At 39.2% G+C, this 17,372-nt stretch overlaps 1 protein-coding gene across 9 annotated transcripts in view; it reads right to left on the bottom strand.

The window, feature by feature from the left end:
* syngap1b (synaptic Ras GTPase activating protein 1b) overlaps positions 1–14,847 on the bottom strand; it is a 183,196-nt gene extending 168,349 nt beyond the window's left edge. For 7 of the 9 annotated variants that reach the window (XM_026184939.2, XM_026184943.2, XM_026184940.2 and 4 more), the window contains exon 1: positions 14,435–14,847. In XM_026184939.2, the coding sequence (XP_026040724.1) occupies positions 14,435–14,456 (22 nt within the window). In that variant the 5' untranslated portion in view covers positions 14,457–14,847. The remainder of the gene's footprint in view (positions 1–14,434) is intronic. The other 2 variants (XM_026184941.2, XM_026184946.2) reach the window with 1 other exon arrangement.
* Between the last annotated feature and the right edge of the window lie 2,525 nt (positions 14,848–17,372).

Genomic DNA, 17,372 nt, shown 5'->3' with positions numbered 1-17,372 from the left:
GGGTGAGGTGATGACATCACTTGAAAGATCAGACACATACCTCGTCCTCGATTAAACCAGTCAGATAATAGAGTCCTCTTATCATATCAGATGCTTTCTTTATGTGATAGATTCCGCGAGCAAAAGCGACAGTGGCCTGCAGACACCGCTGATGAGAACAGACAAGCGAATGAGAGCTGGACACAAATTTGACATCCACTTTGAGATCAATGCACACCAAACCTGTTTTTTCTTTCTTCTTTATTTTCTTTAACCTTTCTTTACACCATCTGCAGTTGTGTCCAGAATCTAAAACATACAAATTTCACCGCAGTTTTCTTTTAAAATTCCTATTTGTAATTTTACAGTTAAGATCTAGTGTTATGCTTTAGACCTCCCTCGGTCCTTGAAGCAAAGGGTAGTTAATAAAACCTCACATGTCCGCAGCTGCATACGCTCAGGTGTAAAGTGCTGACTAAACAATGCATTAGCACTGCAGTACATCACTTGGGAGGCACCACAGTTTGACACACAACAACATCTATATGCAAAGAGTCTAAGATTCTCCTTTACAGGAAAAATGTGTGCTTCAGGTTAGTTTGTTACTCTACCAGAAGATAGTATACTGCCAATATTTAGCAATCTTAATTTTTTTCCTGAGTCATAATTAAGAGTCTTTTCGCAACATTAAAACAAAGTAATTTAGCATGTTTGTGTTTCTGTTGTTGAGCACCAAATCCAACCAACAGACACTGTTGCCTAAAACAAACTTGAAACTTGTGACCAGTCGGCAGAAAGTATAAGCTCAGCTTGCAACTCCATTTAGCTAAGTTAAATGTAAAACGCTGCCCTAGTGCACAAAGATAATGACCTAAAATCAAGTACTTTCTCAGTGTCTTATATACAGTCTCCTTTGAATATTCATATATATACTTTGAATCTACACTCTATTGATGCACATGATATGGTCCATCAATCTAAATACATCATCCATCCACTTCAATATCTATTTAACTGCAGACCATACAAGCAGATGGATAAATACACTGCGTTAATATCTACCCATATATTGATGGCGTACATGAAAAGTCATATGGATATTGTCACCACATAGCTTCTTGGTCTTAAAAGTGAAACAATTACAGAAATGCCTCAAGCTAAAATTATTTATAGGTAGCAAAAGCCCATCCTTCATCCCGTATCTAGTGGTGACCAACAAAATTCCACCGCAGATATAAAGTTCACTGACCGTTAAGTTACATTAAACAGAAAGAACACAGTCACGTGAGACGAGAAAGAAATGCATTAAAAATAGAAATGCATAATCCCCCTGCGTTCGGATAATGGATACAAAAATGAAAGGGACTGGGATTTATAACAATTTCAAAAACCATACAGATGTTAATAATCGCTGCATGTGTGACGATGTTCGTGCAAAGTTTCATTGTGACTGGCCCACCCATTAAGGAGATATATAAATAGGTCATCCATCTTTTATTTACGGCCCATGATCAAAATATATGTTTTTATCCATCTGTCAAAGCATTAAGGAGATGTTTATCTATCTGTGTCTGTCAGGTTTCATGTTTTAGTATTTCCAAGTTTAGGTTTTTTGTTGCATTTTAGTTTTTTGTTGTTTTATAATAAATAGCTTGCCTTATGTTAACCAGTTCCTGTTCTCCTGCATCATTTGCATTTGGGTGCTCATTCATCTCCACACGATCTGCATCCTGCAGGTCTTGACAATAGACTCCAACCAGTTCACTTTCTCAGTGGGCGGTGGTTGTTCCCTTTTCATTTGGAGGAAAAAGTGAAGTTCAGGCAAAGGATCTACAGTTTGGTTCATGCCTGGCCCCAGTATGCAGACTTATTGCCAACCTGGCTACAGGAATTTGTCTCCACCATTCAATCCCCATTTTCACTACAGCAGCACCCCACCTAAAACTCTTCACAGTCAGCCATCTATTCCCTACCTCAGCAACGTTCCACACAAGCTTCGCAGCCACGCTGTTCTGCAGCAGGGATAGCTCAGTAGGTAGAGTGGTGGCCCCATGATCGGAAGGTCGGGGGTCCGACTCCACTGAACAGCTACCCTGAGGTACCCCTGAGCAAGGTACCGTCCCTACACACTGCTCCCCGGGCGCTGCATTGGTGGCTGCCCACTGCTTCACTGGGTGAATGGGTTAAATGCAGAGGAACTATTTCACTATGGGGACTAACACATACACACACACACATCTCCGTCACCAAAGCCCTCAGTAATAAGAAGTGGTTTCCTGAACTTATTGCCAGACCTCAGCTCTCTAGCCTCAACATCACCACAGCAGTGGATGAGACCCTCCTCTTTACCGCCTCAGCCTGATCATTCATTACTTGCCTCTTTCCTGGCAGGAATGTGGTCGAAGGATGAGGACTCGGCCCCCAATACACCTTCAGCTTCAGCGGTGCTCCTCAACCCACCTTCCATGACTCCTCCAGTGAAACCAGCTGTGGTGAATGACAGCATTTTCTCACCTCCAGCTTTCTCTCAGGCATAAGATCAGCTGAGCACCGACCTGACACAGGAGCCAGGGTGCTCAGCCGAGCTGCCCCAGCCTCCACTTCACCGCCTGCTTCAGGAACCAAGCCACTGGGTCCCTCTCTACCTGAGCTTGAAGGACACCCATCACCAGAGCTTGAACCAGAGCTAATGGGTTTCTGTCTGCCTGAGTCCAGGGGGTCATTAGAGCCTGCTTTGTGCCCTGTGCAACCGCAGCCTGCTCCATATTCAGCAGAGGTCTCTGCGCTGCCTGGTCCTGCACCGCTTGAGTCTCTGTCAATGGCCTCCAACGAAGCCACCCGAGGGTCCTTGGCCCCATTGAGTCCGTCACTGGCCACCTGCCAAGCCGTCTGAGCATCTGGCTTGTGTTGTTGGCCACACAGCTGGCCCTCTGAACTCCTTAGTGTATTCCGCTAGCCAAGCGCTTGATTCCAGAATTGGTATATCTTTGTTTTGGACTCTCCTGTAAGAGACAAAAAGCTACTTTTTGTCTCTTACCATTACCCATGGGGTAAGCTGTAGAAATATAGGTTTTAGAAGCAAGCATCCCTGTAGCATAGATTTGTCTCCTGCTTCAAAAAAAAATTATACATATAAATATTTTTTTAAAGTGTAAACCACGTGTTAACAATCACAGCACAAATATATCCATAAATAAGAAAACAGTATAACAGTGAAAACATTAAAACGTTAAACATTAAATGAAATTAATGGCCTGGCCACGTGTGCCCTATTTATGTAGGCAAGAGGAGGCTGCACACCAGCACATTTCATTTTAAGATGATTAATATCCATGTATTCTTTTATTTAACACCAAACATATTCAACTGCAAAAGGGAAACCAGCTTAGCGCACGGTAGCTCTGTCATATGTTCATGTTCCGTGTCACTGCATGTGTTACATAAAGTCTGGCTCCAGGACTGCAAGGTCACAGTGTTGTGGCAAACCACTTGGATTGTAGTATCTGCAAAGCAACCTTTCACCCACAAATAATGTCAGCATGTGCTCGAGCTGGGAGCAGTTAGAAAATGTCAGTAATATGATTACCAGAGCACAGTGCATGCAAATACAGCACAGAGAAATTACCAGAGGAGCTCATCTGATGCAACTTTAGACCTCTTAAAAGGGGCACAGTAGGTGATATATTTCTGTTTTCCACAGGATTACTTATGGTAGCAATCTTAAGACCTCAGATCATTTTAAGAAATGGGACACTGGGTTCGATTTAGACTGGATCACAAAAACACATTACAATGCCAAAAATGGCCTCTTTCCTGCAGTGTTCCTTAGATTGAAGCATTTGTTTCCCTCTGTTCTTAAATGGGCCCAGCAAATATTAGATTCTCCTGAGTGAGCCTCGCAATTTCCAAATTTAAAGATGAGAGTTAAGCGAGAACACCAAATTAAAAGTGTGGTTTTGGCATCCTGCAAGCCGTTCTCATCACCATCCATCGGTACCTGTTTGACAGTGTCATTAATCAGAAACAACAGTTGTTCCATTACATTCATTTGCATCTAGAAATACACCTGTCTTCTTTAGATGACCAACGCTCATCAAACATAATCCAGATTTTTGCCCTTTACACAAAATGGAAATCTTTCCCCGAAACATTATAACCATCTCTGTTTTTGATAATTAATACTTTAAATAATGGCACATCTCTTCAGTGCAGGAACATGCCTGGATTTGGTCTGATACAGGAGAGAAAGGCTCGTGTGTGGGACTGTGTGAAAAGGAGGCTAAATTTACCATCAGCTGTTGAGTGAGACTGCTAACCTTTATCAGGTCCTTTTAGTGGAGGTAAACCACTACCACACACATATTACACACAGTGACACAAGAGAGACATAAGCGCAGGGGTACACAGACAAATACAGTGCACATAACCATTCTTGTGAAACTTGCAGATAACAAATTGCTCTCATCTGCATCTAAAATGGATGCAGAACCTACATAATCTACTTTAAAAAATTGGTTATAAAAGCTTTCAAATGGAAATACAGCTTACGGAAATTTTGGAGTTAAAATGCACAAAACAAGGGGATGAGAACAGGTTTATTCCCAGGCCATAAATATAACAGCTGGAATTTATGCTACAAAATGATACAAAATGATTAACTATGAAAATAAAGCTAAGACGGCTAAAGGACAGACAGGAAGTGGAGTGCTTGTTTAGCACACGGTTTTTAGTTTACCGTCGATCATTCTAAAAGAACACGAACACGTATGTCACAATAAAAACAGTCTGATGCTGCTACATTCAAGACTTTAAATTACTTTGACGCATTAGTTTGTGATATTTTTCTCATGAAAATTAAACTGATGTATCATAAATTATAATCTTTTGGGTAATATTTTTGTCAAGACCCCCAGGAAATAAAATATTAATACAGCGTATAAAATTGGCGTAGAAATGTGAGATTTTCATGCTCATATGCAGTCCTATGCCCCTGATACAACAGCACTGCAGGAAAGCCTTCATATTGTTTTGTACTGGACTAAACTCAGAGTCTGTATTTAAATGTCTAGGATTGCAAAAGTTTTAGTATCAAAATAACCTAAAGTAGCTGAAATAAAAATAGTCAATACATAATGTCCTTTTTCAGAATTGTAAGCATGTACTATAACTTTAATGTTGCAGTTGGAGATTTTTTGAATTATTTATATATGACTGAGCGTATGAAAACAGCATAACATAGTACATTTATATTTTAAATTCTGCAAAATAATCGCTGTATCTATAAAATAAAGAGTATGTGGTATAAATTAAACATTTTCATTCAAAATATGGCATAAAAGAAGTAGAAAGCAATATAACACAGTGATACTTACATTAAGTACATTAGCATTATTTTTAATAATATTCAGAGTTTATTCCTATCCATGCTCTTGCCCAGTGAGTTTTGGTACTGTGAGATTAAAGTTCTCTAGTCCACTCGTAATAAAGGTGGTGGTGGTTAGGTTATTGAACAATAAGTACCTAAATAGGTTAAGATTAACCCTGCACACTAAAAAAAATGTTGCTAACCCAGTGCATTAAAATGGGAGACCAAAGGGTCCTTCAAAAGAATGCATGTGCAATGAAATTGGACTGGAAGACTCCGATCACTGTTGCCTAAACCCAGCACGTCACAGCACAGACACTAAATAACACTTGCTGCATAATATTCAGTTGCCAGGAAATCAAACTAAGCAGCAGTTTTTGACCCTGTGGAAATGACAGTGGGCTGGAACAACCTAATCCCTTCACAACAGGACTACAGATCAAGCTAAAGTATGCAGCTATGCCTTTACAGAGAACCTGTGTTGTTACCAACAGAATAGGGAAACCGTCAATGACTCCCAAAGCAAAGGGCTTAGCAGTATTAAAGAGCAGTAAAAGATACTCTGATGGGTTAAAATGGGATGAAAGGGGCCCTTGATAAAAATCTATGTGTAATGAAATGGGAGTAAAGTCAGTACTGAAACACAGAACTTTCACTCAGGAGACTGGGGTTCAGGTCCAATACTTTGTCCCCATTGTTTTTAGAGTTTGATTAATTTATTTCAGCAAATTTTTGTTTGTTTTTCAGTCACTGTTTAGGAACTAAAAGCTACTTAAGTTAAAGATAAGATCATGGTTTCTGTTCATATATGTCCTATTATTACAATGTTTATTGCATGCTGGAAAGCATTTCTGGCAAAAGGGCCAAAAGACAAACTTCTCTCACCTGCAGCAAGCTTCTTGTTAATTTCCTCACCACAGTGATCCTACCTAAACATCCAACAGTAACAACAGCAGCTGATTTTTTATTTTTTTACATTCACTTACTCACCACAAGAGGTCACTTATGTAAATGTCATTTTAACATTATAACCCATAAACAGTATAGCAGTATTATTAAACAGTAAGCAGATCAGTCCTTCCTAAATGTAACACAAAGTGAAAGAAAGGGGTTTAGGACTCAAACTACATAGCAGATGATTTTCTCTGTTATTTGTTTTTTGTCTAGAAAAATAACAGTAAAAAGGTGAAAGTTAATGTCCAAAGAAAATTCAGATTACTGCACCAAGACAGACATACGTCCTCACAAGACTAGAACTATGAATTAAGACTCAATCAAGAAGTTTACACTGCAAAACACAGTGGTTAACTTCAGCACCTAGATTCCTATTTTGTGTTAAAATTGCATAAAATTAACCAATTAAACTAAAATTTAAAGATTCATAAGCATAGAAAATAAATAAAATTAAAAAGCAAGTACTGTGGAGTGTGGTCAGAATATAAAGTGCAATTAGTTATGCATACTATTGTAAGATATTCAGTATGTACGAGTGTTGTTATAATAAACTGTACTTTTGTATATGAAAAAAAATACTATATTGTGTGCAAAATTGCAAATGCACAGGTCAGTATTGAAAAGCAACAGACAATCACAGTTCAGTAACTAAAAATGTTTGGCATTTATGTTAAAACAGAACAGTAATAGTAAATAATAATATCAACTATTATTCATACATCATTATAAATAATTATTGTAATAATTAATTATGCATCAGCTCTAAATAATTTACATTAAAATGTATTTACAGCCTGTTCAAGTCCATAAAGAGAGAATCACAGAAACCTACATATTCTACTACTCTATTTCATATTTTAATGTAGAGAATGATGCTTCAGGTTAATCTTTTATTCATTTAATTTCTCTGCCCACTTAATCCTTTTCTGGCACACCTGGGGCTACAGCCTATCCCAGCATGCACTGGGCGGATAGCAGGACACCGGGCAGGTCGCCAGTCCATCACAGGTTGAACACAGATAGGCAGACATCCACTCACGCTCACATTCATACCTATGGGCAATTTAGAGTTCCACTCTCCCTGACTTGCACATCTTTGTGATGTAGGAGGAAACAAGAGAAAACCCACACAAACATGCAAACTGCGCAGAGAATGAGCCAAGGATCAATCCTGGGTCTTCTAGCTGTGAGGTGGTAGGGTAAAATTGGTTTAAAATGGAGCACTGTAACAAAAAATAATTTCCCCCAGGGATCAATAAAGTATTCTGATTCTGATTCTGATTCTGATAAACCACTAAACTGAATTTATGGAGGTGTTAGAAATGAAATTTACGTGCAAAAATATGCACATAATTGTGTGTGTACTGCAGTTTACTGTATATATATTTTTCATTTTAGAAGCTACAGTCAAAAGCACCTGTTTTTTCTTTTGTTTGACATATGACTTATGAAGGATTTATGGATTATTATTAGTTGCAGCTTAGTATTTAATCTGTTGTGTCCACTCTGCTTACTCCCTTTTACTTTCATGTGTAAATTTCACATTAGACATGTAAAAACAGCAGACATTGCTCTATTTTCACACTCTTACTTATTCTTAAAGATTCTGTCACTAAAATGTTTCAATTTAAATCAATTTGTGTTAATAATATCACCTAAAATTAATTAATTACATTTTTTTTTCAAACAATGCACCTCTTCATGCCCCCAAAATGGCACTTTCAATTACAACACATCCTAAATGAAAGAATAGGTCAATTGCCAAAGACTAGTGAAACAACTTATGACAAATTACACTTTCAGATGATGCGGAGTTGGCGGAGGCAGAAGTCAAACACCACCCAGAACTCTGGGGTTTTGGCAACACGTCTACCTCTTGTGAAGCAGTGTAAACACAGACAAAAACCACAGTCACAGGATGAGGACAAGGTCATAGCAGGACAAAACGCAAGGCTTTCAACCAGGGCATTTAGGCTTGTGTCCCAAGTTCACTTACAGTTTCATTTTTTTAGATCGCTTTAACTGTTTTTATTTGTATTTAGTTATGTTTAGTCAACAAAAGCTCTTGGTTAGGTTTAGGTAAACTTTACTTGAAGGCAGCTGAATTTTCACATGACTCATGAGACCTGGGAGAACGATGACCTGCCAGCTTAAAGCGTGTACCCGAGCTAGCCCCACAGGCTGCTTGTGAGGGTTCAGAGCGTGGCTTGCTTTTTGCCCTCTTCAATGTGCTCTACTTCTTATGGTTGGTTAAAGCTGGTTATGGAAGTATTTCACCTGTGAAGTTTTTCCTAAATGTTTTCAGGGAGAACTTCCCAGATGGTTCCATGTAACAAACCATTCGATGTATCAGGTTGTAAAACAAAATCATGGTTTGGGTTAAATTAGCTGAGAAGTCAAAACTCTGCACAAGCTCAGTTGCTCAGTTTTTTGTTTGTTTGCTTGTTTGTTTGCAGACATTTGTTTTATAAAAAGTTTTAAAGTTTCTTGGAGCAGAGGTGGAGTAGCACGCAGCAGTATAAAACATATGGAATTAAGTCAAGATCAAATGCTTCACAATTAAACTTTATTTGAAAGAATTTTCAGTTCACTGTGTAACGTGATTTCCATAAGTAATACAGCCGCTTCATGCTACTAAACAGGAGACTGCAGCGCCTCTGCCTTGAATTTACAACCAAACAAATACTGTAAAAAAAAATCACATACACAGAATTATACAAACACACACATATAAACATGATGAGATAAAAACAGAAATACACCTGAAATAAATGACTCTACAGGAGCCCTAATTAAACACCCAGCAGTGCAGTATAGCCTTATTCAGTCTGGTGAAGTCATTGAATGCAAGACTGAGCAGAGAGAACTATATACCTCATTCAGAGATTGATAGCCTGACACTGAGGTTTAATCCAGCTTCAGGCTTCAGTGCACCGAGATGTTTTCTTTTTTATTTATTTCACAGGCCATTATTTTACAGCCTGTGGTATCAGCCCTTATTTTACTGGCCCTCCAGCTATTTCAGGGGGAATTTATAAAAGGTACTTGAAATGTACCACTTTGAATGCGCATGTCAAAAGAAACGATGGGCCTTTTTGGCCTGGCAGAAAATATTGAAAACTATGATTTTCTTTATTAGGTTTCATAAAAAGTTCACCTTGTGAAGTCATGCCAGTTTGAAAACTTTTACTTTCAAATTAGTGATACTTGAACAGGCAAACACAATGATAAAAAAAAAAACCTCACTGACCAGCCTTGCTGAAATGATCAAAGTTCAGTAATTATATAATGTGAAATAAAGTTGCAGCACTCTCTGAGAAAGTAATGAGTATCACCTAATAACATGAATTTAGTCCATCCATTGGTCACAACATGACTCATACTAATGACATATGTACAGTAACTTTGCATGCTGCCTAGGGTGTTTGGCTAAAATCTCAGTTCTGAATCACATGGATCCTTGGTGTTGGATGACATCATGCCTGCAAGATTATGAGCCAACCATATCCAGAGGGAGATCATTATTCCAGATTGGCAGCCTTCTGATTGGCTCCAGAGACAAGAAGCAGCTCATCCTGACCTTTTTGCTGAATCCTGACAAGATCAATCAAAAGCCAAGACATTCTCTCCCCCTGCACTAACCCATTGAGTCATTCCACTCGTTCTTTGCAGCAGAATTAAATTACCCATGCACCCAAAGTGCAGCTGAATCTAAAAAGTCACTGCTCCTAGCGACTCAGTTACAGCAGCCTCATGTTGTTTTCCCAAGAATGACTAAAGCACTATAGGCTCTTATAAGATAAGGTCCCAGACAGTCTTTACTAAAGCTAGTTCAGTGCTGGGCAACAAATAGGCAAACAAATAAAGAAGATGTGCTGAACACAAAAAAATAACAACTGGACTAAGCAATAGTTCTTTGCCTGTATGAATCTATAAATGGCTCAAACTATATGCAGATGATGCACCGTACTTTTGTGGCACTGAATGCATTTGGCTCCAAAGAAGATAAAAGATACAGTTGCTACAAAATAGCAAATCAATTCTTGAATTATCAGTATGTCAACTTGTTATATTATTATTGGATACATATTGTCACAATTTGTGGTGTAAATCCAGTACCCGCAATTAACTTTTTAACACACAAGCTAAAAGGCCTGGTACCCAATAATATATTTATGTTGCAAATGGAATAGGATGTCAGAACAAGAGCTGAAATCAATAGAGCATCAGTTCAAACCTGAACGCAACAAAATTTGAGTTCAAAATTGTACTGAAACTATTAAAGGTACTTAAGGCTCAAACATAAAAGCACCTCTACAGGTTTTACAAAATAATTGATCCTTAATCATTTAATCAAATTCCTCATCCTTCGCAGAATCTCAGGATCTACTTTTTTAAAATGACTACTTGCATCAATATTGTGGCAAATCTACCCTCATTTGGTGCTTGATGGATATTTAGTTTTGGGGTCTGTGTTTTATGCTGCTGTTGTCAGTTATTGATTGAACAACAAAGTGTTATAGACATTGAAATGGATCCCAGATAATATATGCCTGAACAGGCTTTGTCAGCAACTTGTATGATACACATTATGCCCTTATTGACTGGATCCTAATACATAAAATATTATGTGAATAAACCAATAAAGATTATTGATTGACTTTCTAGTTTTGGGCAAGAATAATGACAGGACTGGTGTTTTTGTTTTCAATATCCAGACATTATAACATGTCTTTGACCAAGACGCTTCAGGGATACTTGAAAAGGCGGAAGGCACAGTCTGCTTTGACATTTAAAAGTGCTGACTTGCCACGTTCAGCAGGGATTTGGCCGGCAGATTTAAAACATCCCTGAACTTGGACATGGGATTCTTTGATTCAAAAAAAAAATCAGATTAAAAAAAAAAAATCAGAACATTAAAGATCTGTGAACAGGTCTCCAGATGGAAAATTCAATCCTACACATGTGATTAAAAACAAATCACTTCAGCAGTGCATTCATCATTGGTTGATCCTGCCGCTAATTTTACACAACACATGAAAAAGACACCATGAATCCATCTTCAATAAACTCGCCGCACCACTGGAAAATGAAAGGGCTGTCTCCTTTGACAGACCATCTAGTGCACAGAGCTACATGAATCTCGTGCATGCAGTACTGTAATAGTCTAACAGATGATGGTTCTTGGCACAGCCTGAGCAGTGGAGGGGTGTAAGACAGTCCCTTATGTCACATGGGAGAAAGAGAGGGAACGAGAAGGACAGAGAACAGGAGTGCTGCAGTGCATTGGTGGTGTGCTGTCTCTTTAACTACGGTCATGCTTGACAGGAGTTGCTGTATCAAACTACTGTAAAATCGACAAGGCCAGGGATGGCTCAGTGGATGGCTTCTTGCTTTCACAGAGTCCATCAGCACTCAGGGATACATCCATTGTGGAGAAGGTTAAGAGAAGGAGAGAGAGGAGACAGCAAGGAGGTAGAAAACGATGTGTGTGAGAGTGAGTGGGTGGATCAGCATGAGGGGGGGTCGACCACAATGGAAGAAAGTGAGAAAGGGAAAAAGAAGGAGAAAGAGATAGACTGAAAGAAGGTGTGAGTTTAAGAGAGCGAATGAGGGAAGAGAAAGATTTAGCCAAGATAGGAAGGTCCATCTCTGCTGCTGCTGCCTGCCTCCCACTAACTGCCTGTTCATCTGAGCCGGTACTTGGCATGACTGCAAATGGCTTGCTTGGTACATTAGATGAACGCGTTCGTCAGTATGGGCTCAGATACATCTGCAAGCTTGTTGAGGCCCCTTTCTCCCCTTATGTTGATCTGAATCTCATCTCAAACCCATGTCACGCTAATATCAGCCATCTTGCCACATATTTTATCTTTGAATGTTGAGTCACTGTGCAGCAATAAATATCACTCAGTGTTACATAATCTCTTTGAGTAACCATGGAGCTGCTAATCCATAGGTAGACAAGGAAGCGGGATAGAGTATTTATCTGCAGAGTTGGTAAACCAACATATATTTGACAGTTTATTTGGTTGGTCTATAAAATGTGGAAACTTCCAACATTTCATCTTAAGACTGCTTCATTTGCTGGACACAGTCAACGATATAAAAGAAAGAATAGCAGCATATGTTTCATAATTCAAAAGCTGAAACCTGCAAACACTATTAAATTCTATCCACGATTACAGAAATGACAGATTTTTAAAAATTGTGTTACATTTCCTATTAACTGACAGGGAACTTTTATCCAATTTGCTATAAGCGGTTAAACTACAAAATTTTAGTCATATATTAAATATTCACTGTAAATGACGGCATAAGACAACGCCTTTAAACTTGTTCATTTTTCAAGCATTCGGCTTTCTGTGTTATTTATAAGACTAAACACAGGTTAGCTCCATAAAATCCAACAAAACAATGCTGAAAATAAAACGTCTCTGCGATCACAGAGAAAGAGTACTCAGTGCCGTCGCTGGCAGGTTCTGTAGGTGCAGCGCTGTGCTCACAATTTCCTGGCAATGACTCCCAGAGTGGGCTCTCTCTCTCTATCTCTCTCTCTCACACACACACACAAAACACAGTGGCAGAGCATCTCACCAATATTATGCAACCAACATCTATAGCTGCACTTGCACAGGTGGGCATTTTAGCCATTATCTGCTGTGCTCTGAGGGAATAAAGAGCAAAATCAACCAAGTTGGCTGCCACAGTTACATTTGGTCTCTCTTTTCACGCGCAGCTTAGACGATGACTTCGGGGTCACAGTGAAGTCCAGGAGCTGACAGCTGGGTATTTCGGGTCGAGATTAGTCTCCATTTTAGAGGCACACATTCTGTCCTACAAAGGGTTACAGGTTGGTGAGTGTGTGCTTGCATCCACACATGCACCATCACTCGCTCTCACCCTTACAGTCACATGCAGCACACCTCCACTCTCTCCTGAACCCACACACTGACTACACACTGCTGTCTCTCTCACACAGATACACACACTGCTACAGTTTTACCCTCTTTGATCACAGGTACTCACACAAATCACCCCCAGTCCTTCACGGCTTCTCCAAACTTTGCGCTGGGCGTTACATTTCACTCTGGTCTGACTTCAGCTATCACACTTAAGGGACCGTGCTTTTCCCAAATTAGACCCTCTAATCACACACACAAAAACACACACACTGCAAATTGAATGTTACGACTGGATAGATGTGAGGCAGCTCACTGCAGCACGCCTGCTCACATATAGCATTAGTCACAATTGCAGTGCAATGATACCAAGGGAATCTGCCTTTACCGTACACTGAAGCACCTTTCACCCACTCACACTCGAATATGAGGGCATAAAAGACCAAGAACAATGAAGTAGCTTCTTATTCTGGTCATCTACATATTTAGTTGGCCAAAGTTTTTGCACACGGAAAGCAAGATACAGACTTTTTAGGATACCAACAAAATATCAAACATATTTCATGAAATATCAGAGTGAAAAGTCCCTAAGGGGCTATCTCGCAAATTGTATATGAGATTAGAAGCAAATGAAGTAATAAAACCACAATCCAGTACTTCATACAACCCTAAGAGTTTCTATGAGCACATTACACTAATTCATGTTTTTAATAAGCCTGTAAGTATGATAAGAGCAGTATAAACTCCATTATATATAAACAGTAGAGATGCTGCACACTCAACTAGCATCGTGTCGCTATAAACTCCTTACACTCTACAACACCACAGGATCATTAGTGGAATATTACAGCGTTTTTGGCCATGATCGCAGTGTGAGTGCTCTCAAACAGAGGAATGCTTTTGCAGGAGAAGACACTAGTGCACATGCATACCTTATTACGATACTATAATTACCGCATGCACAGCTCCACACCACAGACGCTGCGCGGGATCCGTGTGTGCTTGTGCGTGCGTGTGTGGGTATCTATCTACAAGGCACTCTAGGCTATCTCTATGCACCTGTCGGCTATGGTGCTTTTAGATATGCCTATTTCATGTGACAGAGAGGGAAGAGAGGGACAGAAAGAGAGAGACAGCGAAAGAGAGAGAGAGGATGGCGAGGAACGGGGGAGGAGGACAGAAAAGAAAGATGCAGTGGGTGTCAAAAATATCAAAAATATTAGCTCTGACTTACCTTGAAAGGGAACATAGGACATGTTCCAACTGCATTGAACGTAGGCTTTGCGTCTCGCTCGGCGGTTTCTCGGCGTTCAGAAGTAACGTGGAAACCAAATTACAAATAATTCTGAAAAATTAAAATAAAATTAAAAAAAACCACACACGCGCGCGTGTGCACGGGATTTACTGCTGTTCACAGTTGGAGTCGAAGAAGAAGCCAATATTCCGCTGTTATAAAAACTGGCATCATAATCCACGACCGCTTATAAAGCCCCGGTTCCCGATGCATAAAAAAATACAGGATGCAGAGATGTGTGTGTGTATGTGTGTGCGCGCGCGCGCGTGTGTGCATGTGTGTGCATGTGCGTGTGTGTATGTGTGTGCGTTTATTTGCACGCTGCTGCTGAGGTGTGAGGGTGAACACGAGTGAGTGTGTGTGAGTGAGTGAGAGAGAGAGAGAGAGAGGGGGGAGAAGGGGGTGGAGGACGAGCGCACGCGCGCATGTGTGTGCGTGTTACTGAGTGTGGGCGCGCACGTTTCCCAATATCTATAACCTATCTTTAGCTTATGCATTTTACATTTTGTGCTCGCCTCGTGGAAAAGGAGGATTATAATAACGTTGCAGGAGTGTTAATTCATTATAGCCACTGCTTCAGGCTACTGTAGGCTGTGTGTGTGTGTGTGTGTGTGTGTGTGTGTGTGTGTGTGTGTGTGTGTGTGTGTGTGTGTGTGTGTGTGTGTGTGTGTGTGTGTTTCTTATGATTTTTACATTGCCTACTTTGATTCTCTATCCTATAGATACGATTAACAATCGCTTACTTATTATCATGAGTACAAACTTACAGGTTATTTTACATTATTTTTTATATGTATTTAAAATATACATAAAGAAAAACACAATATCATGTTAGAGGTGATAAGGCCAAGCTAATGTAGTTTTCTGTAAACCTGTTTTGGCTCTTGAAACTCCTGCAGACCTGTTGAAAACACACTTACTGCAGGTAACGTCCAACCTCCCATAAATGCTGACATTTCAGATTTCAGTGGAATTATACTCGAGTACACAACTATTTCCTTTTCACATTTTAAATAAATTAATTCATTTTCTTTTAAAAATTGAATAACGCTGGATTTCGACACTTGACCAAACAGAGGAACTGCATCAAGATAGGAAGCTGTGGAGCCAAAATGGCGCCTTGAGATGGCGTATGCTGCATTTGTGTAACGTGGGAAAATAGGAATGTTGAACTATTGAACGTAATTGTGCAATTTAAATAATAGATGGAAGTTTGAGTTATGAGTTGTGTTGTTTTAATCAGTTCCAAAAATATTACACAGGGTGCTTAGATAACTATATATTAATATTTATTTTATTTTATTTTTCAAATGTTTTCATTTTTTTTTTATTTCTATGCCTCAGTGTAGACTATTGTTGAAGTTATATATCCAAAAAATAAACAATAAAAAGTGATCGTTTACAAGTGGAAAACAGGGACCAGATTTATTTATTTTTCTATGATTGTGTGCATTTTAGGCTCCACCTCTTAGACACCCTAATTTGAATAAGTAGTTGGCTAAATGGATGAATCTGTGAGTCTAAAAGTAATTTAATCAAATCGATAATCATTATAATTACTAATGATTATTATCATTACAAGAGCACAAAATAACACCATCATAAAAACGAAAAAAAAAATCAGTCTAAACAGTGGGAAATAAATGTAAAAATTCCTGCTTTCTATTCTATAATAGTTCTAAAACCAGTTTAAAACAGATGAGCAGCAATGCTGCGGCTGTAGGGTTTTCAGCACAAGCTTTCATTAGATAACATTTTGCACACTTACATGTCCTATTTGCATGCTTGAAGGTGCTTTAATCATTGTGGACTTCACAGCTTCAGAGGGACGCTGAAGACATCAGAGCGCAGCGCCTACTTCTGGGTCACATGTTGAGACGTTGCCGCTATCTTGTGGTCAAAACGAGCAGCTGCAGCTTTGGCCATTAATGAAAATAAAACTAAATATAGGGATTTCAGGAGCACATTACATGAGTTGCATCCTTCAAAACACTAATAAGTGTCCATGCTAACAAAGGAAACTAGTGTGAAAGAGAAGAAGCACATCCCCTGTGACCTGCGATAGCAGATGATCACAGAAACGTATCACATATTATTAAAGATGACAGAAGGATTCTGGTCCCTTCTTAGATGGAATAGTTTCAATTAAATTCTTCGTGTTACGCACCTGCGCAGTAAACAGGTTTTTCTCCCCCACAGCAGCTGTTTATCCCAGTAGGAAAGGCACAGGTGCTGCTAATGACATTAACAAAGGCTCTGTTCACTTCGAGTGTCTCAATGAGCTACGGTACAGTGGTACAGCAGCCTCGATATCAGCCTCTGCAAACTAAAGTAGCTCAATCATTCATTGTTAATTTTAGCATGTAGACAATTTCTTCTGCCAAAAATGTCAAGTAGCACACCTTCAGACGGCAATCACAGGAACAAAGAAGTTACTTCCCTCAGACTCACTGACTATTTTGAGTAACAAAGAGCTGCTGACACACAAGTATTTTATTAAAATGCAAGAGGCTTTATGTCAGTGCAACCCAGCAGCTATAAAAGGTAACAGTAAATAAATAAATAAATAAATAAAACAGTAAGATTTTCAACCATTAATGCTTCCGCTTCTCAGAAATAAAATATGACGCAGGACTTAGAGTGATATGTGGCATTATTCTTCAGAGTCATTATTTGTTGCCTCCATTCATCTTAAGTCTCATTGTAACTGGCAAGAACACAAAATAAACATCTGTCATTCCTGTTGGCAGCAACAGTAAATTGTCTGCCAAAAAAAGGAGTAGTTAATCCCTCCTACAGGACACATTTGGCTGTAATACAATTTATCATCCCCATCAGACTAATTCGGGGGGATTCTCACGACATTGCATGATTTCTA

The sequence above is a fragment of the Astatotilapia calliptera genome, chromosome 11 (assembly GCF_964374335.1).
Source record: "Astatotilapia calliptera chromosome 11, fAstCal68.1, whole genome shotgun sequence".
NCBI lineage: Eukaryota > Metazoa > Chordata > Actinopteri > Cichliformes > Cichlidae > Astatotilapia > Astatotilapia calliptera.
The sequence above is the reverse complement of the archived record's forward strand: the minus strand, read 5'-3'. Positions and strand labels throughout refer to the sequence as shown.